Source organism: Ammospiza caudacuta, chromosome 14 (assembly GCF_027887145.1).
Source record: "Ammospiza caudacuta isolate bAmmCau1 chromosome 14, bAmmCau1.pri, whole genome shotgun sequence".
NCBI classification, from domain to species: domain Eukaryota; kingdom Metazoa; phylum Chordata; class Aves; order Passeriformes; family Passerellidae; genus Ammospiza; species Ammospiza caudacuta.
In genome coordinates, this window is record NC_080606.1 from 2,206,523 (window position 1) to 2,232,873 (window position 26,351).

A 26,351-nucleotide genomic window follows, 5' to 3' on the forward strand; every position below is an offset into this window, starting at 1 on the left:
GCTGCATCATTTGCAAGCCACAACATTTCTAAAAGAATAATAATGATGTTCTTTATGTAGTTGAGATGTCATCCCAGGATGCTGTGAGAAATCTCAGCCTCTCTGAGCTCTGGTTTCTGTCCAGCAGATAAAGCTGTAAGACCAACACAAGCAGCCCTACAGACACTTGGACTGTGCTGCTCCTTGCAGAGGGGCAACATTTGTTTTCCTGAGGGAATTTAGGAATGTCAGCTCTGGCTTTTTAATCAGCATTTGCAGACAAAAGAAAACAAGAAGCATTGTCAACTTAAGATGCTGGATTTTAAAGCAAACTCTAATCTGCTTCTATCTTTGGTTCATGGATCAGTTGAAATTAATGATTGGGCTCAAGATGCCAAGTGAAAATGCAAAGTCTGGAGCTGTTTCTATCCTAATCTTTACTTAGGGCTGGCTGCAAAATCATAACCTGCTCTCAGTCCAAGTCTTTGATTTGGACTTTCCCTGCTCCACATCTGCACACCAAGCAGAAAGTTCACACTTGAGGGGTTGAAACAAGTGGCAGCTGCTGCTTTCCCTGGGGCTCAGCCGTGGTTTTGGGTATTGTTATTTTGGGGTGAGCCCTCCATGGCTCTGTAACAGCATCACCTACTGCAGGTGTAGCAGCAATAGAGAAAGGCAAAGCACCAGGAGTGCCCTGGTTTTATCAGATTATTCAGGGAGATGCTTTAGCATCAGCATCCAGAGGCACACTCAGGGACAGGCTCCACTGGGAACCAAAGGGATGGAATGCTGATGAATCCAAGGGGCACTGCAGGAACAAACTGTATCAGTCCCAAAGGTCCTGACATAATTTAACAGATGGCCTTTAATACTGAACACTAATACAAATTAAAATCCAGTCAGTGAAATTCACCTCTATTTTAATCTATTTTTTAAAAAAACTTGTTATCTGGGTTCTTTTAGCCCCTTTCTTGGCACTGTCCCCTTCTGAATTTGGCACCTCCCAGATGGCTCCAGGGGCTGCCACCCGTGCAGCAGCCCCTGCCCTGCCTGTGACGTAGATCACAAACTGCTTTTGCACTTGGTGGCACAGGCTCAAAACCACTCATTTTCTCTGAGAGGGTTTTTCATCCAGCTCATCCAGGCATGCCTGTGGTTTGGCACTGCTCACATCTGCAGCTCAAATGATAAATATTTAATTAAGGATTTGTGTCACTGATTGAATTCTGTCATATAAAAGTTTTACAGATCATTGAGAGCCATGAGATGGAAGTTATTTGTCGTTGCCACAGGGTGTGTTTTGGCTCCCATTTACAGCTGCTGCTCTCACTGGGTCCCACAGGCTGAGCAGCCTCTAAAAAAGGGAAAAATACTGATTGGGAAAATGCAGAGTGTAGTTTGTGTTGTGAAGGACAATAGGCTGCCTGCAGAAAGGCTGCATCTGCTTTGGTGATACACAAGGAAATCAGGACTTGAGGGAATATTAATTTCCATCTGGGGCTGAGTTTGCAATGAGCTTTAAATTATTCCATTGGGGTCAGCACACCTCGTGTCAGGTGGTGCCAGCAGTGTTTAACACATCCTGAAATCACTAATGGTACAGAATGTCAGTGTCTCCTGGAATTTCAATGTGCACTGTTCCAAAAGCAATCAGAGATAATTATGTAAACAAGCAGTGCCTGGTAGTAACATCAGCATCTCATTATCCCACTAAAATAAAACCAAGATCAAAAGAGGGCTCCCATATCCAATGCATGCCACATCTTTGAGCATTTTGAAGGAGATTTCCCCTAAGGAAAACATCATGTGTAGGCCTTACACCATATGTTCCAGCCTACATTTCTCCCAAGCTGTCTCAGCATTCCAAATCCAAGTTATCAGACTGATCCCATAGTCCAGATAAAAACAGTGCTGAGTGGAAGTGGGAAAGGGAGAGTTCCTTGCTTTTATGATCTGAGCTGCCTCCAGCTGGTAGGAGGCCAGCGCTGGCCAAAATATAAATTGCTAAAAGATCCTGCAGTTAAAAATTAATCATAGAATGTTCAGGGGTTGGAAAGGATCTTTAAGATGATCTATTCCCAACCCCTCCTGCCATGGGCAGGACACCTCCTGCCAGGTAACCAGGCTGCTCAAGGCTTTATCCAACCTGGTTTGGAACACTGCCAGGGTTGGGGCATCCACAACCTCCCTGGGCACCCTGTGTCAGGGCCTCACCAGTCCCCAGTAAAATATTTCATCCTAACATTTAACCTAACTGTCCCCCCTTTCAGTCTGTCCCAGTACTCCTTGTCCTATCACTGTTATCCTTTGCCTTCCCTGTATTTGCTCTCACCAACATGTTGCAGTTGATCTGATCTGTGATGAAACCAAAGAGAGAGAGCTCAGACTGTGAGAGCAAGTGGGATTCTCCATCCATGAGATAAGCAGTTAATTCCTGGAATTCTCCATCCATGAGATGAGCAGATAATTCCCAGGTTATTCTGAGCATGACAGGCCAAAGGCAAGACTGGGAAGGAAAATCCGGGTATAAAGCAGAAATGGTGGTGCTGCCTCTCTCCAGCTTACATAACTCCAGGAAACACTGTCAGTCCTTTCCCTGGTACTTGCACATCCATGGAATTCAGAAGTGCTGTGGATAAGCATCCCTGGATGTCCTGGGAGCCCATTTGAGCTGAGATTCCTCCTCAGGCAGTGCTGGGCTCTCAGCTCCCCAGAGCAGGCTCTGCACACTGAGCAGTCAGGCTCACAGAGTAGAGCAATTCTGGAGCAGCCACATTTGGCCCCTTCTTCAGTGCTTTATCCCAAAGATTTCTGCTGTTCTCGTTGTGCCCCCAAGTGCACAGCACATGATGGTGTTTGCAGGAAATATGCAGGAATGTTATAGCCAGTAAATCATACACAGATTCCTCCAGGGCTGGATACAGATTCCATTCAATCTCCCATGTTAAGACTTGATGAAATTGTTTCCAAATTCATCATCCAGCCTCTGGGATGCAAAAATGTCCAAGACAAGGGGTGTGCTGCACAGGAAGCATTGGCTTGGGGGGGAGGAAGGAAGGGAAGTTACAAATCTTTGTTTTATCCATTGTAGGTTCAGTAGCATTTTAAATCTCAGCTTAGACTTCTTCTGAATTTTACCTGTGAGCTCTGGATTACTCAGATGCCAGAGCACTCTCCCAAACTTTTGTGGGAGTTAACACAAAGGTCCTTCACTGCTTTCAACCTCCACAAAACAATTCCAGTTGCCATGAGCTGTCCTGCCAGGGTTCAGCCAACACTTGAGTGTAAGTGTTGGTAAACAGCAGTGAACAGAGTCAGGAAAGCAAACAAGGCTGGAAGGGTGGAAGGTCACTGTCAAGGGAGCCTTCCCTGGAGGATAATGCATCTCCAGTAGCTGGTGAACCAGGAGAGGAGCAACTCCACTCATGGGATTGAACCAAGGTTCTCGAGGTCCTTGGCAGGGGCCAGGTGCCCACAGCCCCTCTGCACCTGCTCACAGGGGCTCTGAGGCCATGAAGGATGAGCAGGAATTGCTCACTGTGTGTATCCTCTTAGGGCAGGATACTGCCAGGGTAACAGCTTGGAAAGCACCAAGGAATCCATTGAATGAGCTGGAACTTTTCTACCACTGACCAAGAGATACTTTAGTCTCAAACTAATCAAGTTTATTTCTCTTCTGCCCTATTTTACCTTGGAGTGGTATCACAAAAGCAGAGGAGACAGTGTGATTGAAATCTCTGAAGTGACAGAGCCTGTGACAGGTTTCCAAACAAAAAATGCAGATTGTGAGTGACTGCAACTCCTTCTTCACTCGAGCTCGTGTTACTGCCAGGCTCTGGGTGACATCAGTGCTCAGCAGAGATCCCCAGGTCTGGGACACAGACTGTGCCACCCTGAAGCCCTCTAATTTCTCCCCCCAGGTGCCTCTCCTTACCCTGGGGTGCAGATAGATGAGGATTTCTGCCGGCGCCTCAAGGAGGGGACCCGGATGAGATCTCCAGAGTATTCCACCCCTGAAGTGTAAGAGCTGCTGGGAGCTGCTGGGAGCTGTACACCTCACAAAAGGGATTGTGGGGAGGGGGAGGAGAGCACAGCTGGGTATTTTATGTTCAGTAAAGCTGTGATTGAGTATATTTTGGGTGTCTGACAGCACAGATTAATGCTAAGGACAGCCCAAGTCAGCCTGACCTTTGCCAACAAGAAGATGATCAGATACCCCATGTCAGCTGTAGTTCATGGAACTACTCATGTGGTACTACTTGGAGCTACTCATGTGTACATGCAGCTACTCATGTGTACTACACTACTCATGTAGTTCATGGAGCTCAGACTCCAGATTGTGTGACAGAAACCCAGTACCCATAACCAGGAGTTAGTTCAGCAGTATCAGCAGGGCCCAGCAGCCAGACTCTAAGTTAGGTGAAAACCAAAATCCTGCAGGCTCAGGAATATGGAAGCAAAAAGCATCCCACATAGAAACTAAACCCAAATTTCAGCATGGGGAGATCTGAACCCCTCTCAATCCAAAGACCCACCCAACCAAGCAGGAGTGGAATGGAAGAGTTTGGAAGCAAAGCTCTCATCCTTTGCCATTCCTAACCCCTGTGTTTTCCTCAGCTACCAGACCATGCTGGACTGCTGGCACGGGGTGCCCACGGAGAGGCCGACGTTCACCGAGCTGGTGGAGCGCCTGGGGGATCTCCTGCAGGCCAACGTGCAGCAGGTACTGCAGGGCCACCCCTCTGCAAGGAATGTGCATTTGGGGTGTGCATGGGCAGGGTTATTAAACACCACTATGAGATTTCACCTCCTAGCACAGCTCACTAGGAAAATCCCTGCTGGGATGAGTACAGACAATGTTAACTACTCAGATGTTAACTTTATTTCTGATTTTCTTCACTTCCTGAACTTTGTCTCTCATTTCCAAGTTTATGTTCACCAGTGCTCTTGGGAGCTTTGCAATTATGCAGCTTAAAGCACAGAAAATCAGGTATATAATGATTAATTTCATAATAGTTAAACCGGTTGTTTTCTTCTTCAGTAAAAACAACCAGATCAGTTATGCAATTGTCAATTTAATTGAAGAAGAAATCAAATACTCTCCTCCAGCTCCTTCCTGTTTGTAAACAAATTTAGTGGAGCTGAGTTGAAGAGGGCCCAGTCTGCAATATGAAGAGCTTGAGAGTTTGATTCTATAACCAAAGTAAATTGAGGAGACATAAAAATCATGATAAGGGAATAGGGCACTTAACTGCTTCTCAAAATTAAAAACAAAAAGAAGCACAGGGAAATTTGGACAAATAGTTTCAGGAGCTGAAGGCAGAGTCATTCCTGAGGATTGCTGCAGGGGGTAATGACAATGCAGAGCTCATGTGCAGCAGCAATTCCTGGGAAGGACAAGAAATTCAATCCTTTCAGGCTCCCATTTCAAGGCCTGGCTCTTCCCAAGCTCCTGAAGTTGAACAAAACCAAGCAGTTCATGGGCCATTGCTTCTGACCTGGGCTGGAATCTCCCAGCCCATGTTCAGCCACCCCATATCACAGGGTTCCCAGAGTGCCCCAGTTCCCTCACAAAGCCTCCTGCACAGGAATTCTTGGATGAAGTGTGCATTCTACTTCCATAACTTCCACAGGATGTGAGGAACATTATACTCACCTTCAACAAACATCAGAGTTAAGTTAAAACCCAATTTAGTCCTTTCTCATCACAAAGCTCTATAGGATACAACAACCTCTCACATCTGAGATGCAGCACAAAATGAACTTTACCAGCTTTGTGCTCTTTTCTGTTTTTAATTTCATAGGATGGCAAAGACTACATTCCACTGAACATCACCCTGTGTCCTGATGGAGAATCCAACTCCAAAACCTGCCCTGTGGAAGAAAACCTGAACAATGGAGTGAATCGCTGGAGTGCAGTAGAAGCTGGGTGAGAAAAGCAGATACAGGGTGGGAGGAAAGAAACATTTCCCTGTCTGGTGTCCTCCCTTGGTATGGCTGGTGAAAGAGCCAGAGAGGTTTGTCAGGGTGTTGGATATTAGACGCAAGAGGTGACAAAAGAGAAGTGGTGCAGGACACTGGGCTGTGTGAGGAGGAAACTGAGCTGCAATGGGTGCAGAATCTGCCTGGGCTTTGTGCTGACCCCTTGACTTTCCTGCTTTCAGAAACAACAGCAAGAAGAGACCCCTGAGCGTGAAGACATTTGATGAGGTGCCAGTGGAGAAGGAGAAAGTGATGCATGAGGTAAGAGAGGTGACTGCATCCTTCCCCAGCAGGTTCACAGATCACCAGAAACACTCACTAGAGCTTTTGGAATAATTTGGTAGGAGAGAACTTTAAATCAGGGAGAAGATTTGGCTCTGGCACCTCACACCCAGGGCTGTGTGACAACAAAGAGGGATCTGCATTTCTCTTAACAAATAATTTAAGGGGCAGCTCACATGTGATTGCCCTGGCTTTGATCAGGCTTTATATTCAAGACATACTTCACGATGGTTTTCCACCATAAGAAAGTGGCAGCTCATTGAAATGAAGCTCTTGGAGGGAAATGTGTCCAGAACACATCCTGGCTGGCCAAGACAGCCAATCACTTGGTGAGGGTGAAGGTGTTCAATTCTGGGTAGACAAGAACAGGATTCAAGATCCTGATCTTGATTCACACAAAGGGCTTTAACCCTGGGTTTTCCTCACTGCAAGTGAATGTATTTATTGCCAGTTTAATGCCACTGCAGGGTGGGAGAATGTTAAAGGCTTTAATTTTGCTCCAGGGGAAAGCAAAGGCTTGTTTTGTTCCAGAATGAGGGTTCTGCTTGTTGGCTTCCTCTGAAGTTATGGGTGGGATTTTCTTATTTAAAAAATCCCCAAGAACAACTCCTGAATTCCCTCTGTGGTGCAGGCAGCCCCTGGCTGCAGCTCCATGTGCTGCCTCACTGGCACCTTCTGTGTCCCTAAGGAGGACAGGGACATTTCTGCAAGGCACAGATGCTCCAGGGGGATCAAAGTTTAGGGAGAAAGCCTGAATCCCTCAGGAATCCTCTTGGCACAAGAAAGCTCCAGCTGAGGGTCCCTCTTGGGCAGAGCCATTCCTCAGAGCAGCTCCCTTGGGAAGGCTCCAGTCTGCAGCTCCAGCTTGTCCTGGCAATATCTCATGTCCTTGCCCAGCACAGCCTATTTGTCATTTGTTCTCTGCTGAGCACAGACTGAGGCCCATTATTGCCTTGTACTTTCCCAGATGGAATTTCTGCCTCTTTATCAATGCATCTCAGGGATTAGCAGGCTTAGAAATTTCCCTGGCTCCTGCATCTTCCCTCTTGCAGGATAAAATCTGTCCCTGTGAATCACACAAAGACATTTGCTAGATCAATGCAGTCTCAAGAGATTATTGCTGCCAGCAGGAGCATTACCTGCCTAAGAGCTCCCTGTTCATTTTCTAATAAACCTTTACATGAGGGGGAAAAGCTTCCAAAAAGGGTGATAATACATCAAGAGATCAGAAATAAATGTGATGTTTCAACAAGGGTCTTTTAAATCCAAATCAGGGTGTGATCTGCTTTTGGACAAAGTAAGTGTACTTTGGTTATTGAAGTTTTCTTTATTATCAACCCTGAATAGTCATTAGGTCATTATTTCAAAGAGCTGCCTGAGCTCCCCAAGTGCTCCACCACACCTTCCTGCCATTGTGAATTATCTGCAATCTCTTGGAGATTCTTTTAGCAGAATGGTGTAAGGAAAATGCAGAACCCCCCAGATAAACTGTTCTAGACCACGTGTTTGAAGGGGAAACAGTCAAGATAAAATCTAGAGACAAGCTGGGTTTTACTGAGGGTTTGACAAACCTCATTAATTCAGGATTTCACTTTATACTTCATAAACTCACTTATAAACTGATCTTATTAACAACTGGTAGATGACCAGAGCATGTAGAAAGAGGCTTTTTCTTGTTATTTATTGTTTGATGAGATTATTTTTTATATCTTGATCAGTTTGATTGGCAAAATCAGACTAAGAGTTTCTCTTCTATGTTGAGGGCTTTTGCTGTCTTGGTTCTGACAAATGCACAGATGTGCAACTTCCCAGCATCACAAAATATTTCAAATGCAAAGAAACACCCAGAGCATTTAATGTTATTAAATAACTTAAAATGAGGACTGTGATGTCTGTGTACTAACTGCAGCCTTAAGACTCAGCTTTAGGTGCAGCAGAAGCACAATCCCAACTTTAATCAAGACAGTTTTGTTGGACAGCTCATTAAAAAATCCATAAAGGCCAGGGCCATCCATCTTTACAAAACACTTGCATTTACAAAATGCTGCTGAACTTCCACTTCCTTCAAATCCCAGTGTTTCTAATTGTGTATTTCCAGTGGGTATTTAAGGAGTTTTTCCTTGGAGGAGCCCAGCCAGAATTATTGGATATATTCTTTATGAATCTCAGTCTATTCATATCTCAGCTATCCTACGTACACAGTGCCCATATGTCATGCTTAATATCAGTTTAAAATTTGAAAATGTCAAATTATTTTTGATATGTTCATTTTAAGGGTGCTCTTTTGGAAATGCAGATCAAAACCTTTAATGTCATAAAAATAAGGGAAACATTCCCAGGCTTCAGAGCAGCATGATCAGGAATTTTTATCTTGGATGAAAACTGATAACACAGGCCTTGATAAAAGAATATCCTGAAGGATTGGTGGCTCCTGCAGCAGTCCCAGGTTCAGATGTCCCTGATGTTCCCTCCTTTTGCTCCCCAGGAGTCTGACAGTGGCATGGTGCTGACCTCAGAGGAGATAAAAAGCCCCAAGAGGTTGGAGATCCGTTCCTGGCCCTATGGGATCATGGCTCTGGCGTGAGTACTCTGGGGGATTTCTTTTTCAGACAGTTCTTCCTTTCAGAGAAATGCTCTTGAAATGTGCAGTTTGGTTTCTGCTGCCAAGAGGGAACCTCTGGATATCCAGGCAAGCTGAGAGGAGATGTCTCTGAATTTCAGCCCCATAAGCAGAAAACCTTGGTGATGTGTTTTAACATCAAGGGGCAGCAGATTCTGCAAATGGGAGATGATAGGTGGAAAAAATGAGAATACAGAGGTCAAATTTAGCTGTTTGTTCACTGCCTCCCCAGTGTTCTCTCTTAGTGATGGAGCAGAGTTTGAAGAACTTGATTCCTTAATGCAAAAGCTGACATTTGTAATTATACCAGTGTGTGTACTGAAGTCAGACAGAAGGAGTGGCATCTTTGCAGCTCATGGGATGTGAGTAAACTTAAAATACTTGTTCACAGCAAAGAGCAGTCCTTTACCAAAGCCCTGATTGCTTCATCATCACTCTGAGACAGAGCTGCAGAGAATTCCCTAAATCCCACAACCCCTGTAACACCTGGGTGCTGTTGTTCACACCTGCTTTACAAACAGAGGCTGGGACTTTGCTGTTTGTTTATCCACTCATAGTACAATACAGAAGATTAAAAGCAGATTTTTTGCTCACAGTTCTTTGTATCTCAGTAACAACCACACAGGCAGAGGGGTCCCAGTAGTGAAAATCTTCTCCACCTTCCTAACAACATTCACCCATTTTACTGATTCAAATGTCAACATGTGGAATTTCAAAGAATAGCTGCTCAAAATACTAAAAAAATATATTATTATGTGGCAATGAATTCCTTGTCTACTCAGTTAATTAAGCGAATTACAGCTTGCCTAGAGCTTTCTCTGAAATCTGCTGAGCTTTGTATGAATTTTCTGTGTACTGAGGAACTCCATGACCTTTCCCAGCAGAGCAGTTGCTTGTTGTACACCAAGTCACCCCTTTTCTGCACTAAAGAGAAGGGAGGGATGAGAAGAAGAAGCCTGGTGCACTTGTGGATATTCTGGGAGAGTTGCCAGGAGAGGGCATGGTCAGAGTGGGGCAGTTCTGGAGGGGTTGACTCTCACTCAGAGGGAAAAGCAGATGGAAAGGGCTTGCCTTGTCTTTTGATGCTTTAGAAGCATCAATTCCCTGGTGTTTGAGGGCAGGAAAGGAGGAAAAGGGAGAAGAGAGGAGGAAAAAGGAGAAAGGAGGAAAAGGGAGAAGAAGGGAAGGAAAAGGGAGAAGATTTCCTAAGGAAAGGTAGACAACATTAACAGGAGCATTAGGATGCTGTGGATTGTCCTGGAAGGCAGTGTGGCCTCAGGAATGTTGTTGCCCAGCAGTATTTTCCCTGTCCCAGGGCTGAAGCTGGTGGGATTAGCAGAGATCCTGATTCATTTCCATGTTTTTATCCCCTGCACACACCCAGAGCATTCCTGCCAGCACAATCCATTGCTATGGAGACCAAATGGCAGCAGCTCAAAAACAGGAGCTGAAATGTCAGGAGCTGCATTACTGTGATGCCTCACCTGGGCTCATTCACCTCTTTGCTGCATGATGTCACACTAACACAAATCCAGCAGCCTCCCTGGTGGCATTTATCCCTCTGAGGATTTCTGTCACCCACCCCTGACAGCTTTTCCCTGTTGCATTTCTCCTGTTTGGATAAAGAGCTAGCACAGGAACGTTGCCCCTCTGCCCCTTTGAGGCTTTCTCCTGAAAATCTGAGAAGTCAGCACCCAGCCAGATGTGGAAACACAGAAACCCCATAGCAGCCTGTTCTTTAGAGACTTCCAGGAAAACCTTCTGAACTGCCAGCAGGGGAGGCTCTGTGGGGGCAGTGAATCCCTGCCTGGCCCCACCACTGGGCTCTCCCCACTTCCACTCAACCCTGCCATGGGGATTCCATCCAGCTCGAGGTTCCTGAGCCCTTCTGTGCCAGCAGAGCCTGCAGACCATCCCAGCAGAGCCTGCAAGGAGCTGTGCTGTTCTCCTGCTGCCACAGCACCCACAGAGCTGTGGCTCTCCCTGCCACGTCCTTCCCTGAGAGTCTGGGCTCCAGCTGAGAAAGATTTTTTGTCAGCTGCCTTTTTTTATTTTTATTTTGAATCTTGCAGACCCTCCTTGGCAGCTCCAATAGTGCAGAGCACCCCAAAGCTCTCTGGTTTGAGGACAGGACACCCCTGGGTGCTCCTGCACTGACAAGAGGCCAAACAAGGCTCAAAGCCTGTGGAACATTCTAGAGAGGTCAGAAGAGAGTGTGGGTTTAACAGGGGAGATAAAGTCACCCTTGTTAATGGTGTATCTCTCTCTATCAAAAACATTTACCCTGGATCCTTTTCAAAGTCTTTCTTTGCTAAAACAAAACTGTTCAAAGGCTTAGCATGTTTTCTAAACCAGGGTGGCTGCATTTATTATTTTTTGCCACAATCTCACTGTTTATTTATGCTGCATTCATTCCTCTGTTGAGTTTAAAATTTGCCAACAGCACACACCATGGAGTGTCAGTGTCAAGAGTTTTGTGAGGATGAATCTGATACTCTGGGCCTGGGCTCACTGTTAGGCTGGACTAAGCAAGTCTGAGCTTTTCCTTTTAGAGCAGGAAAGTTCTGGGTGTTTTATGCTGCTGAAGTAGAAAGTCACAGCAGTAGCTGCAGTGGGAGATGGAAAGATTGGCTGGGATAACAACCCTGGAATCAGCATTCAGGGAAGCACAGGGAGCACAGGGGATTTAATGAAGGGCTGAGTCTGGTGTCAGCTCCCAGCTCATAATATTATCAGGCTACTGCCAAGCACTGCTTTAAACCCTCCAGAGACTCTATAATCAAGTTATTGTTTAAGATGACAAAAGGTTTGCTATCTGCTCAGTTGTCCTCCCCCAGCTCTTCCCTTTTCCCCCAAACCCAACACCCTGTGCTGCTCAGAAATCCCTGCTTGGTTCTGGCCCAGGCCCACAGCTCAGCTGAGGCCCAGCTGATCCTCCCTGGGCTCTGGATGCTGCACCCACATCCCAGCTCTGGGCTCTGCCTTTGCCAAAACAAGCTGGGCCCAAGGCAAGGCAGCAACACTGAAATGTGGATTTTGCTCAGCAACAGCAGACAGTCATGTCCAAACACACAGAACACAACAAAAATACAGCCAGGATTGGTCTGGAATCCTTTCTCAGCTTCTCACAGAAACAAGGCATGGAAACATGTTTGCTCCAGGGCAGAATGGAGCTCAGAAATAATAAATACATTTATTGTTGAGCCATGCAGCACCTTGCACTGTTACCTGACCTCAGGTCTCCAAACTAGAACTTGGAATGAGTAGCTACTCGGGAGTTATGTAAAGCACTTTTTTCCAAGGATTATTCCCTGTGCTGGCAGTAGCAAGGACTGGAAGGGGAATTGTGAGAGGCTGTGGGTTTGACTGCAGTGTTTTCCATCCCACTGCTTCTGGACAGGGACAGCTGAGCAGCCTGGCCACACATGTGAGGGGACACCAGGGTGGATTTGGCCTGGAAAAACTTTATTATCTGCACTTTGTGTTTGAAAGTGCTTCCAAACAATGAATTCCTGAGCCCAACTCCTTGAGTTCTGCTGCCAGCAGAATGCTGATGCACTGGTGTGCCAGGGGGAACCCAGGATGAAATTCCTCCTGCACAGCACTCAGCTGAAAATGTATTAAAGCAAACTGTGAATCAGTCATAGCTACCAGAAGGAAAAAATAATCCTTTTATTTCTTTAATTGCTGAAAAATTAAAATTTAAAAAAAGAAACAACACTCTTACTCTGAGCCTTATTAAACACCTTTGAAGGCTCCTATAAAGCCCTGAAGCTCCTACATGTTATTAGGAGAGGTAGTCATGAGACAAACTGCTCTACTTGGCAGCAACCAGCCCAATTTCTCATCTTTCTCCAAACACAGCCTCTGAGCATGGCCAGGTTTCCTACATGGACAGAAAAGTCCACTAGTTTTTCCTACTGAGAGCAAAATACCTGGGTTTTTTATGGCAGAGCAGGAGGAGCTGCTGCACTTGGGGCAGGAATCCCTCCCTGCCCAGGGGGATTTTCCTTCTTTCTCCACAGTCCCCTTCAAGTCATTGACCCCAAAGTGTAGATTAACAGAAATTGCCTCCCTCACATAAAGTAAACAGATCCACTAATGGTTTCCCAGCTCTTTGATGGTCTCAGTATTTTTCTATCTCCAAAATCTCTGGTTTTGTACAGTAGGAAGAAAAAGCCTCAGCAGGGCACTCAGTCCTTCAAGCTACTGCAGGATTATCCTCTGTGCTATCTTCTAAACAACTTTGGTGCCTTCAGAAAACTAAAATTTTGTGGAAGATTATTTAATATTCAGGCTGTGTCCCCAGACAGGACACCTTGTGCAAGGACAAATGAGTTCTCAGGGTGATCACTGAAATTTGTGAGAGAGTCCCTGGGACCTGTTGAGAAGGATGCAAGTTTGACAAGAAAGTCTCACAGATATGTGTGCTTAGCAGAAAGATTTTTAAATGTAGAGTCTGATGAAGGAATAGAGTTGGAAGCAAGTTTTGATATAGAAGAAAAGAATTGCTGAGCCAGTCTTACCGGATAACCAAGAAGGCAAAGGATGTGTTAGTTAGAAGGGGTTTTTATGGCTTAGAGCAAAGGATAAACCCACCCCAAACAAGAAGAGGTTTTTACCAAGCAGGAAGAGAGCACAGGCAAACAAGCCTGCTGATGTTGCAAGTCAGAAAAAGATCTCAGAATTTTCTACTGCAAGAAAACTGAAAAACAACTTCTAGCTTAAACTGTAATGTACTATTAGTGATTGGAGAATAGTAACATGAATATGGTAATTGTAGTAATAACTATAGTATTTATTTATATATATATATATATATATATAAATAAAATAAATACTATATATATAGTATTTATTATGTGTATTACTATAATTATATATATTTATAACTATAAAATATATATATTTCTGTAATTATAGTAATTATGATAGGCTATAGATAATAATTAAGGTATAGATTGGTTCTACTGTATTAAGATACTCAGCAAAGAAAAGCATATAATGCAGTGTAACCAAAACCAAAGGGTCTCCAGGCCTGCCTGCAGCTGGAGCTGACAGCTGTGGGCACAGCTCTGTCACCCACCACCCTGGGCTGCTGTAACCCCTTGGATACAATAAACTGCATTTTGGAGAGTGCCTGGAGTCCCACATCCCTCATTTAGGCTCTTACCTGCCAAGGGGCCAGGCCAGGAAGGGATTTTGGGGACCCTGGAGCCCCAAGCACTGAGCACAGCCAAGGCAGGGGCACATTCTGAGGTGCCAAGGACAGATGGAAAGGGAGGAGCAGCCTCATCCCCAGCAGCACAGCTGTGCATGCACAGCAGGCTCTGTCTGTGACAGCAGCATGAAAGGGGAAAATGCAAAGCCCCACAGAGAGCTGTAATTAGGAAATGCATTGAGATGAAAGGAATAGTATTGGAAGTTAATTGCATTTTGGTCTGCCATTAGATAGCAAGTGACACAACTTCCTTCTGACCCAGCTCAGCAGCTCTGTCTCTGGAGCAGAGGGGACATTCAGGAGCCCTCCAAAGCCCAGCCTGATCTCAGCTCCAGGCAGAGTTATTTATTCCCAGATATCCAAACTCCTGACCCACAGGGGCAGGAACCCAACAGGAAAACTTGCTGGGAGTCTACAGGGGGCTGGAAATTCCCCTAATAACCCATAGATATGCAGGTTGGGGGCCAAATTAAAATGATACTTGTGGGAAATGAATTTGTAAAGAATTTTTAAAGTTTACAGAAGGTTTATGTAGCATGTATTTATATGTAAACTTTGAGATAAGAAATGTTGACTTAGAAATGTTATGGAATAGGATAAACATTGTTGAGAGAGAAATAGAAATAAGTTTTAAAGGATGGTTTTGTAAGTAAGACTAGATACTTTAGAGAAAGAGAACTATGAAAGATGTTTTGTAGTAAGACTTATGAGGGGTAGTTTTAAATTATTAGCTTTAAGGCACTTACAGTATCCCCATACTTACAGTGCCTTAAAGCTAATAATTTAAAACTACCCCTCATAAGCTAATAATTTAAAACTGCCCCTCTCAAGCTTCCAAATTAAACTGATGCTCTCAAGCTTCTCCCATGACAACTTTAATACCTGTCAAATTGGAAGCCAGAGCATCCATGGAATTGTCTGACACGAGCCAATGGAGCTGAGCAACAAATGAGAATTCCATAAATAAACAAAGTTGTGGTTGCATGGCTCATGGCAGGGAAGTTTATCTGCAGTTTATCTGTGTGTGGAGAATGGACAGCTGCCAAACCTGTAGGATACAAAAGGAGTTTCCACTCCTGTTTCTCTCTGGACAATGAGGTAAAAGTTGTGAAAGCAAAGGGTGCTACATTTTTTGTTCAAGTTCTCAGGGTTACTGTTTATTTTAGAATTTCTGCTCTGCCACTCCACAGGTTTGGTTTCAATGCCTTGTGCAGGTCTCAAAGCACAGAAACAGCAGCTTTGCTCTATAAACTGCAGCAATACGGAAGCCAGGCTCATTCTAGGCAGGCAAGACGTGGTGGGCTGGCTCCTACAGCTCAGGCTCACTTCCCAAAGCTGGAGGTGCAAACCTGCCATAGAAAGCCAGCCCAGAACACTGAAATCAGAGCCTGAATTAACCAGCCCATGTCCCACTGCAGCTGGTCAGAGCTCAGCTGTGTGCTGTGACTGAATCTGGCTGCACAAGAGTTTAATGGGTACAGAACATGAGCACCCATTCTGTGGGTAATTCACAGATGGAGCCTGCAGGCTGCTCCTGTGCAGGAACCACTGCTCTGCTCCAGCCAGTGCTCTAACACCTGGGATCTTTCCAGAACCAGCAAAAAAATTATTTTATTTTTTTTTAATATAGTGACAGTGGTTCTGTCAACCAGTGGAAATATCTGCAGCTTGTGGGGAACCTGAAACTTTTGACAGGTTCCAGATTCAGAGAGAACACAACTTGTAAAGTCCCAGCAGCAGAACCCAGCAGGGCAGATTTACCCTTTCCAGCTGAAAGGAGCTCTGTGTGGCCATTCAATCTGCTCTCTCTGCTGTACCACCCAAAAAACACCACACACACACAGTTCCCATCCTGGATCTGCCACTTTCCTATTCATGGCTTTGATGCCCTCCCTCCAGGTGCTGTGTGTGGCTCCTGGCTTTGGTTTGTTCCCTGGAGCAGGAACTGGCTCTGCTTTCTTCCTAAAGCACCCCAGTGAGAGAATGAGCAGCTGCTGGGGGCTGGAAGCACTGCACAAGTGCCAATAAAATGAGTGTAATGAATTATACAATTATTTGATGAACTGTTGACTATTCAGATTTGGTTTAGGGTCATTAAAATGTAACTCGATACTACTTTAAACACATATGAAGCACACACACAAAGTACTTGGGCACTGCCTGGTTTTTAATTCTCCCAGGCACATTCAAGTCATTCTGAGCTGAGGCTTGAGCAGTGCTGTGATGAGTCTGTGGCTGAGGTTCCTTCCCAAGATTAAAGGGTCCTGAGCAAAGTGCAGCAGCTCAGAGGCCACTCTCACACTGGAATCCTTTGGAGCACCCCTCAGTTATCCAGGCCTCTTCCAAGGAGGCCTGCTCAGTGTCCTGGTTTTGCACCATGGAAGTGCAAACCAAGGTTGACAGAATATAATTTTTAAGGCAGCCTGTGACAGAAAGAACCTTTTGAGTTCTCCACAGCCCTTGCTGTTCCTCAAGGTCACTTTGTCTCAAGGTTCTCCTGCTTTGAACCCTGAGGCTGCCCCATCTGATGGAATTGCTCTGTCCCATTTTCCATCACCTGGAACAGGGGAAGACAGGAAATAAAAACAGCTGGGATGCTACAAAACACTGCCCTCCAGCAGGTCAGGAATGTTAAAGGGCTGGGGAATATAAAAGGGATTTTGCCCTGCACTGCCTGGGTATGTTCAACACACGCTCCTGCTTTCAGTATTGGTTTAAATTAGAGTCTGCCTGAGATTATTCAGTATTTCATCCCTTATCATGCTTCAAGAAAAGTCATAGCCTTCAGTTCTGCTTTCAGAAAAGTCAAATTTCTACTGACCTGTGTCAGAACAATGAGAGAGGATGTTACTGTGTGTACAGGACAGGTGCCTTTACAAGTAAGGGATCTGTGGTATACTGAAACGTGGTGAGCTGAAAGGACAGGGCAGCAGAGCTGGAATTACTCCTAAATCTACTTTTAAAACACAGAGTTATTTAAAATACCTCAGTTCCCTTATCCAGTCAGCAAAACTGTCTTACAGAATGCCATAGAAGTAAATAGATATTTTTATATATTTATTTCTTGAAGAAATCATTTTGACCACTGGTTATGGAGACAGGCTGGCTACATCCCCATGTTTGTTCCAACAGGAGGAGAGCTGTCAGCAGGAGCAAGGAATCCATCCTGGCTGACCACGAGACTGTCAAGTACCAGCCAGCAGTGCAGGTGGAAGAGGACACCATGGAGTTCCCCCTGGAGGACTCTGTCCTGCTCCCCATGGACCCCAGCCTGGAGTGCCACAGCCCTCCCCCAGACTACAACTCTGTCATGCACTACTCAGCCCCCCCAGTGTAGGCAGTGCCCCAGGGGCTGAGCTCAGCCCTGCCAGGCTCTGCTGTGCCCCAGGGAGCCTGGGTCACACAGGAGGGAGCTCTGCTGGGGTAATGCTTCACATGTTTCTGCTGGCACATCTCAGATGGGATTAGAAATAATTTCAGAGCATCTTCTCTCTTCTCTTTAAAGGCCTATTGCAAGATCTGCAGTGAATTAATGACATTGTCTGTCAGAATCATAGCAGGAGCTGTAACCCTGAACTGCTGCCACTCCTCCCCCTGGCTGGGGCTGTTCCTTGGCACTGCCAGACCCACAGGTTCCTGCATCCCCACTTCACCCCATGAGGGTCATGCCAAGCTGGGTGGGAACATAAGATTCAAGCTGCTGGCCCTGACACATCTGCAGGGATTGGTTAGGCCAGTGCTGGAAGGGATCTGTTGAAAACAGCAGCAGCCACATGAAAGGTTTGGGCTTGGAGAAAAGCTGAAACACCCTTCCTAACTTGGGATTTCACCTCCTGTAAATATTGCTGAAATATTCTGCAATCCAAGCTATTCTGGTTGCAATTTGGATTTAGTAATTTCCACTGCCCAGAGGACAGCATGGCCCAGAGCAGGCTGGTAGTGCCCGTGTGCCTGCTCTTTGGGCAGCAGGGCACACAGTGTGGTTAAACCTGAGCCCCTGGGCTCTCCCCTTGTTCCAACAGCAGTTTATTCTGCAGACATGCAATAGGGAACCTTGCTGGAGATACTCTGCAATGGTTGCAAGGCAAAATCACTGCCTTAAGCAAGAACCTTCTCAACTCAAACAGAACTTCCCAGCTCACACACACTTTTGTGTGAATGTGCAGAAAACTCTCATTACCAGCACAAGAGTTACACAAAAACTCACACACACCCTTGAGGCACCAGCAGGGCAGCAGCATTTTTATGTTTCCTTTCTGCACACAGGCTATTTACTAAAACAACACACAAAACAGAAAATAGCATTTCCTCTGGATTCTGTGGGGGTGCCCAAGGGTTTGACCCTGGGGATACTCTCCCTGTTAAGCTGCAAGCCCATGACACAATTTTTTCTGTCTTGCCAAGGTAAATACTGGTATCAAATGCAAAGCCCTTCCTGGTTCAGGGTAATTCAAAGCTGTTGTTGCAGCAGGACTGAAAGGATCACAAATTCTCCCATGTGAGACACTGACAGTGGGTTTGCCCCTGCCCCAGAGCTGGGGGTGGCAGGGACAGTTACAAGTGTGCCCAGGTGCCCTGTGTGCCCTGTGCATCATCACAGCAGCCTCACAAATCAGCAAACAATCCTTAGCCTTTCATGTGCTCTGTAACAATCAGAGTTGGCTTTAAAATTTAGGAAGGGAAAGGTCTCCAGGCTACAAGGAGAAAAAATCAGGATGAGCAAGATGTTCTCTGACAGTGAGGGCTGTAACCTCCTGAGTTACAAACTGATCTGTAAATGGCTCCCTGTGCAGCTTCCTCCAAGCTCTGCACAACCCTTTCCTTTTCTCCCTTGATTTGACTTCTTCAGTGGAAAAAGAATTTTTTCTCATGATTCAGACTAGAGGAGGATGAAATCCAAGCCTTGCAAAATGATGCTGTTACCTTGGCAAAGACAGCTGCACGCCCTCGCAGCAGCCAAGGAAGTTTTCTGGATGAGTGCTTGCAGTGGGCTGTGCTGAAGGAATCACAAACAAGCCTCAGGTATTATCAAAGGGGAAAACACATCTCCAAACCCACCCCATGTTAACTGTGAACTCTCAAGCATCTGAAGGATGGGCTCTGGGGAACTGCACTGCTTCTTCTCCTTCACTTCAGAGTCCCTTATAAATCACCTGCAGTCCCTCCAGAGCCCCTGCTCATAGTGCACCTGCTAGATAGGTGTGGGCTGTAGTTGCTTTATGGTCATTTTGCACTGCTTTGTATTTTAGTACCTATGTACTAAGTAGAGCTGGTCAGAGAAGAGAAGAAACTACTGGGAAAGAATTCTGATGAGCCCCAGGAAGCTCACTGGATTGGTTTTCCATCAAACACTGTTAGCTATCTATAGCTCTGATCAATCAACTGATTGATCAATCAATCAGTTCTTGTGGAAATAAATGACTGATGAGGCAAAGGAAGAGAAGGTGCAGCCTGTGTGTGGCTCTGCTGTTGATGCCTCAGCTGGAGATGTTTGTCACTGCACCTTGGGCTGGAGGGTGAGAAAACGGCGCTGAAAAACCTTCACTGAGGAACTCTGAAATGCAGGAACCAAACCTGCAGGTGTGCTCTGTGTTTTGAGGAGCATGGGAAGCTCTGCTCTGCTGGGGGAGCTGAGCACGGGGCCTCCCCTTTCCCCTCTCTGCAGGATGAGCTGCAGGGTAGAGGCACAGGAGCACATCTGGGGAGCGGGGCCCATTGGAGTGTGGGGCGCCAGGGCCCTTCTGGCTCTCGGTGACAACCACCAGCCCTTCTGTGCCACCTGAGGTGGTGGCACAGGCACAGCTCCATGCTCCAGCTGGTTACAGCCCTGGCAGCACTGACAGCCCCACTGAGGGCTCCTCTGCAGGGGCAGAACTGAGAACATCCTGAGCACATCAGCGATGGACAGGACTGACTGATGTTTGGGCAGCTGTTTCCAATGTCATTTCATGGAAGATTTTTTCCTCCTTATAGTAAATGTAACAATGCCTGAAAAGTATTATTGAACATATTCTATTTTATTTACTAATATTTTGTTTGTCCTTCTCTTGCCTCCCTTAATTTAATTATTGTTATCTTCTTCCAATGATGTATATAGTGTACCCTGTAGCAACAAATATAGTATTTCATTTATATGGTAAAATTTGTAACATTTTAGTCCAAAAAGAAAGAACTACCCAGATGTAACAGAGTTAAGTATTGTACTAAACATTTCACTAATGCTTGCAGGCCAGGCTCCAGTTTACAGTGCCCCATAGTGCCATGGCACAGCAGCTCTCTTGGCTGGGAGTGCCTCTGCCTCTCACTTCTTCTCCATTCATTTAGTTTCAGTTAGGAAACAGGAATCTGGAGGAATTTGGCAGGTTTATCTCATTCCTGGAAGTGTCACCATGTGCAGCATGTGTTAAAGGTGAGGGATTCCCACTGCCTGGGTTTTTATTGGAGGCTGGTGGATTGGCTAGAGGATCAGAAGGGGTAAATTGTTTAAATGATGTGATGTTTATTATTTTTTCAGACTTCTCAGGGATTCTTACTCGACTCCTGTCTGCCAGCTGCTTTCTCTAACCTGAGCTCAGTGGGATCTGTATTAATATGTACCTTTGTTCCTTTGATGGTGCTCACTCCTCCTGCTTTTGTGCTCCTGGAGGCCCAGAGAATCAGGGCAAAGGAACTTGGAGCTCTCCATGGAATTTTGTTTTCTCTTCTCCAACAATCACCTCCCACCAGTTGTCCAAGTGCCTTCACCTGCATGTTCTTGTTCAGGCTGGTGTTGTAACCATCTCCTGTCTCCCCTTTTCTCTATTTTTCATTTGTTTCTTGTTATTTGCTCTCCCAGTCCCCTTGGATTGCTTTGCTCTGCCTTTTCCCTAAGATCAGGTGTAGGATCATTTCACTGCTGTTTATCCTGTGCTTGCAGAGGCTGAACTAGATAATCTAAAGTGAGATTTTCACATTAAACCCTCTATATATAGCCAAGGAAAATTAGTTTGTACTATATATTTGTATTATGGAAGTTCTTTGTGTCCTTCCCTGAATAGGAGAAGCTTTTTAATCTACTGATTTTTCAATATTGGTGTCTGGAGCAAAATGAAGGCTGGTGACTGTGTGAATGTGATCTTTCCCAGAGTCCTTTCCTCAAACAATGAGGTTTCTGTAAGGTTCTCCCCACAAGAAGGGGATCCCCAGCAGAGTGTATCCCAAGTATCTGCTTGGGATGTCAAGGAAATCAGATAAAACTCAAAGTCTGAGTAAAGGTGTCAAACAAACCCCTGAGTGCTGCAGGGGAACACACCAGGGCTCTGCTGACACCCCAGTGACACAAAGCCTCCCTCCCTCCCTCACCTGCCTGGCCAATGCCAGGACACCCCATTGCACCCAGGTGTTCCTGTCACTGGATTTGCTCTGTGCTCACTGCAGGAATCTCAGCTGCCATCCAAGCCTGCAGCTGGCCAGGCTGGCTCCTGATGTTTCCCCTCATTTATCCTTCATGTCCTGCCTCACTCTGCAGATTCCATCTGTATGGGGATGTGGGCTGGGCTCCAGGATCCCTAAATCCCACCAGCACCAAGGGGACACACCAGGAACTGCTGCAAACGGTTCCTGTAGCAAAACAGCTACAGAGCAAGATAAGCATTATCAGGTTTCCCTGAACACAGGAATTGCTCAGGGTCAGAATCACACTCACAGATCAGCCTAGAGGTTTTTCCTTATCATACAGTGAATTAAAAACACAAAAGGCAGCAATAATTCTTTTTCTCCTTCCTGAAAATGTAATGGCCAAATGCTGGGTTCCATTTTCCTGGGTTTTTACTACACCACAAAAGAACAGAAAGAATTTTGCCAATGTCACAGCACCAGCACCAACTTGCACAAGTGAAATTCAGGGAGGAGTTTGGGATTTGGGCCTCTCAGGAGTCAGGCAGTACAGGGGACTGTGGAGGTGCTGAACCCAAGCACTGGGTGGTTTGTTTGACATTGTTATTTCCATTTCTGTGAATACAGAATGGAAAACCTGCTGGCCTGGGTCAGTTGGGACCACAAGGGTGACAGGGAGAACAATGTGGGATGCACTGAGCACTGTCCTGTTCTCCTGGTAGCACTAAATTCATTTTTCCTTAGACCTTGAGTTGTCAAAGCAGCCACTGACAACTGGGAAAAAACAGAAACTTGGGACCTACAGAAATAAACGAAGGAAAACTGGGGAAAGCCAGGAACTTGGGACTGACAGAAATAAACTATAAAAAGTCCCAAGTCCCAGGAACTTGGGACTTACAGAAATAAACCAAGTGCCATGTTCAAACCACCAAGGAATGTTTGTCTGCCATGTTCCTGTCTGCCTGAAGAATGTATGCACTGAAAACAACGCTTTCTTATGTAGTCAAAAATTGTACTGTATCTATTAACCAAAAAAATAAAAAAGATTCTATATTTATACAGCCCAGGGCTCCTCTGTGTCATCTCTTGGTTTGAAAAGTGTTGTCCTTGAAGCAGAATAAAAATAAATAATGCAACAGTTTTGAGAGACTTTTGCAAGGCATAGATCTCATCCAGATTTCTACAGGGGGTTCCAAAGTTAGGACAGAGGCTGCCACACTGCTCAGAGGGAGCTGCCCACTGCATTTGCTTTAAAGATTCACAGACCTCTGAAAAAAATGGGCAATTTGCTGCAGAAATGCACCAAACCAGCCTCTGCCAAGAACAGCCTGTGGAACACAGACATTGTGTCTGGTTACTGCTAAGATATCTCAATAAATGGGGCTGAGAGAGAAGAGAGAATCACAATTCTGCCTGCTAAGGACAGCCCTTGGTCACCAAAGCGTGTCAGTACAGAATCTGTGCAGATAATCTGCACAACATGAGGGCATCTGGGGCTTGTTCTGCCTCAAAATTCCAGAGGCTGTGTTGGATTTGGCTTGCCATAATATTCTAAAAAGAACACCATTAAATAAATACTTCCCAATACATTACTGAATTCTCTTTTGAATAAACTCTGCACTGTTGAAATACAGATTATTCCATGCTCTCCATTTGTTGTGAAGGTTTAACATTCAGAATGTCAAGGGAAAAAAATCTCCCAGCTCCATCCAAGTGCAGCAGACCTGCTGCCACTTTCCTCACCAGCTGGCTGCTTTTTCTGGAATACCAATCCCATTCCTGGTGGCACAGCGGGTAACTACCAGCAGAAAAAAAAAGAGATTTTTTTTTTACATAGCGACAAATACCAGTTTCCACTCATGCCTTAAAATAAATACTGGTATTAGGAAACAAAAAAAAAAAAAAGAAGTGTGTTAGAGTTTCAGAGCCATTCTTCCATTAGCAGCCTTAAAAGTTATCTGGCTGTGTATTTTGCCAGTCACATTAAAAACTATGAAGCACTCAAGTCACTTCAAACATTTTAGTTTCTCTTCATTCCCTGTTCCAAACACTCCTAGAAATAAGTGTCTAAATTATACATGTCATTTGAAATGCAGCAATCTCCTTTCATCCCCATAATGAGCAGGAACATTCTTCTCTGGGAACTGAGGGATGGTTCAGTTCCTTACGTAAGGCGTGAGTCACCTCCCGCGGAAACCCACGGATTAAAGAGGGGAAGCAAAATATACAAAATTAACTCTGATTGGCTTTTAGCACCAAATGTGAATTATTAATCACACCCAGCTTGAGTTACACTTGTGGAAGGGACCTTGCTACAGCCAGGCTCCTTTTCCCCCCTTGGAATTTGGGGGAAAAGGACATTGGGCATGCAGAAATGGAAGCTTTGCTCTGGGTCTCGGCCAGGGGATGTAACTTCTTTATCCCCTATTTTTGCTGGATGGGATGGAAAAGATTTTTGTTTTTACAGCAGCAGCACGTAGAGAGGCCAGGTCAGAAAATCTCAGCCTGAACTATCGAAGCTTGGTGGCTTTGGGTGATAAGAACCCCAGGAGAAAATAGGGAGTAGAAAGAGAAAGATTTAGGATTAAGATACACAGATTTGGTAGTGGTGACATTAGAAAGCTGAGAAGAGAATCCAGCTGATTTCCAGTCAAGTCCTTTTTCCTTCCTCCCATAATCAGACTTAACTTGAGAGGGTTTATAAAGTGCAAAGGCTTAGAAAGAGTAGAAAAATGCTGTTCATTTTCAGTGCTTTGGACACACTGAGGCCATGAGCAGCAGATGATGATGTTGTGTCAGAGCCTTCCAGTGTCCCACAGCTTCCAGAGGCTCCCAGCACACATTCCATGGCCAGTTCATGCTGGCACACAGAATGTGCACTGCTGGGATGAGCTGGCTCTGTGTGGAGGGTGGAAGAAGCCCAGCAAGGACCATAAAGTGATTGTTCTTCTGTCAGCACTGTCAGTGATGAGTGGCAGTGCTCCTACAGCCTGAAGAAAGTCATTAAAACTCTGAGAGGAGAAACTGCTCTGTCTAAACACCTCTAGGGGCTCAGGAACCAGAACTGAATCCCAGGAAATCCCAGCTATGGCAGTTCACTCCATCTCCCTCCATGAGGCACAGAGTGAGAGCTGCCTGTTCCTCTCTGCAGGCAGTGAGGACTTCACTCCACGTCTGCACCAACCTCAAGGGCAGAGTAACGTGGCTTCTAAATACTCCTGGTGTAGATTTCCTCAGGGAGCCTTTCAGAGAGGGCTGTGGCTCCCAGGAGTAACAGGATTGAAGCTGTTATATTACCAAATGTCAGGATAATGAAATAAATCAAGAGAGCCTCCCATATTCTTGCTGTGAGTTTGTTCCTCCTGATGGTTACCCTGAGTATGTGATCCACACAGAGCCCCTGGGGCTGATTCCAGCTTCTTCCTCACTGAGCAGAAATAGCACCCAGTAAAGAAGAAATATTTCCTCTGAGCTTTAAGCTGTTCACCTTCTGGGGCCAGAGATTTTTCTTCAGAGTGCGAGCTGAGCACAGAGGAGATTAAGAGATGGAGTTATTCTGTCAGACATCCCCAGGCCTGTGAGCACATGGAAGGAGCTTTGGCTGAAATGAGAAGTTACAGCTCTCTGAAAAGTGAGTGATCCTTATAACCAGCATAGGAAAAGGTGGGAACAGATGTCCACAGGGTGCTCTTGGCTAAATCCATGGTATGGGTGCTGCAGGATTAAGCCCATCTCTTGATATTTTAGGGCAAATTGCAACTCCACAGGTGGTTTAGTCAGTTTGGTGATGTCACTCAGAGTCATCTGACCCATCAAAGCAAAGCCAAAAAATACTCTTTAAAATATTAAGAGTGACATCAGGAATCTTATGACATTCACTGAGGACAAATCCTGCACTTGAGAAGGACTAAACCCCCTCTGTGACACATTTTGGGGCTGACTGACCCTGCTCTGTGCAGGAGGGTCAAGTTTGGACCTCTTGAAGTCCCTTCCACCCTGAATACTCCAACAGCCAAGTCTGAGTCATTGTTTCATCCTAGCAGGCACTAAACCACCAGGATAACCCCAAGCCACTCAGGCCTGGCCTTTCCAAACAGTGGAGATGGGGCTGCTGACTCACCTGGAGCCTCAGCAGAGCTCTGGGAATCCTGGAAAGTGGAATCTGCTAATAATTAATGACTTTTTTATCTGTATCCAAACAAAAGGTGTGGCAACACTGATCTCACATAGCAAAGTGAAACAAAACAAATTACATTCTTGTGCAAAGACAAGCCTAAGTTGGCTTCTCTAGGAAAACTCTGAGGTATTTTTACCTCACAGCTTCATAGATACTCTTGTGCCTTTTGCTTTCTCCTCTGCTTCACCTGTCAGTTAACAAACAGCACTCAGGGCTCTCTCATGACAGAACTGATGCATTTATCACACCCAAACAGTGACATTAGACAGTAGCTACTCATGTCCACTCCATTAATTGTGAACTGTCCACTTCCCCAAGTCTCTTTCAGGGAAAAGATTCATCATGCTATGGATCCTCTGGAAAGTCAAGTCTCCAAAATAAAATCAAATTCCTGAGATCATTATCAAAAGTTTTTTAAAACCTGAGTCTTCTCCTTTGCAAATAAAGCAGGAATTTTTCTCTCTGATGTCATGTGGGGGAAAGAGGCCCAAGCACTTGTCAATAATACCCTGATCCTTGTCTGAGTCAGACATGACGACTGTTTCTCCATTTACCACGATTTTTTCTGCTCATGGTTGTTACAGTGAGAACTTTGTAATTTCTGGCTTTTCCCTCGTCTTTCTTTCTTCCCCTGTAACATTGTTAAAGAAAATTTCAAGCCTGACAGCAGGCAGGATCAAAGAGAGCAGGAGCATAATGAAGTCCTTGTTTTCCCA

General features: G+C 45.4%; 1 protein-coding gene across 1 annotated transcript in view; it reads left to right on the forward strand.

Annotated features, from left to right (window-relative positions):
- Nucleotides 1-22,519, forward strand: part of LOC131563863 (vascular endothelial growth factor receptor kdr-like) — a 130,451-nt gene extending 107,932 nt beyond the window's left edge. The window contains exons 25-30 of the mRNA XM_058814047.1: nucleotides 3,900-3,999; nucleotides 4,597-4,702; nucleotides 5,784-5,908; nucleotides 6,144-6,222; nucleotides 8,729-8,823; nucleotides 17,217-22,519. Of these exons, the coding sequence (XP_058670030.1) occupies nucleotides 3,900-3,999; nucleotides 4,597-4,702; nucleotides 5,784-5,908; nucleotides 6,144-6,222; nucleotides 8,729-8,823; nucleotides 17,217-17,421 (710 nt within the window). The 3' untranslated portion in view covers nucleotides 17,422-22,519. The remainder of the gene's footprint in view (nucleotides 1-3,899; nucleotides 4,000-4,596; nucleotides 4,703-5,783; nucleotides 5,909-6,143; nucleotides 6,223-8,728; nucleotides 8,824-17,216) is intronic.
- The last annotated feature ends 3,832 nt before the right edge of the window (nucleotides 22,520-26,351 follow it).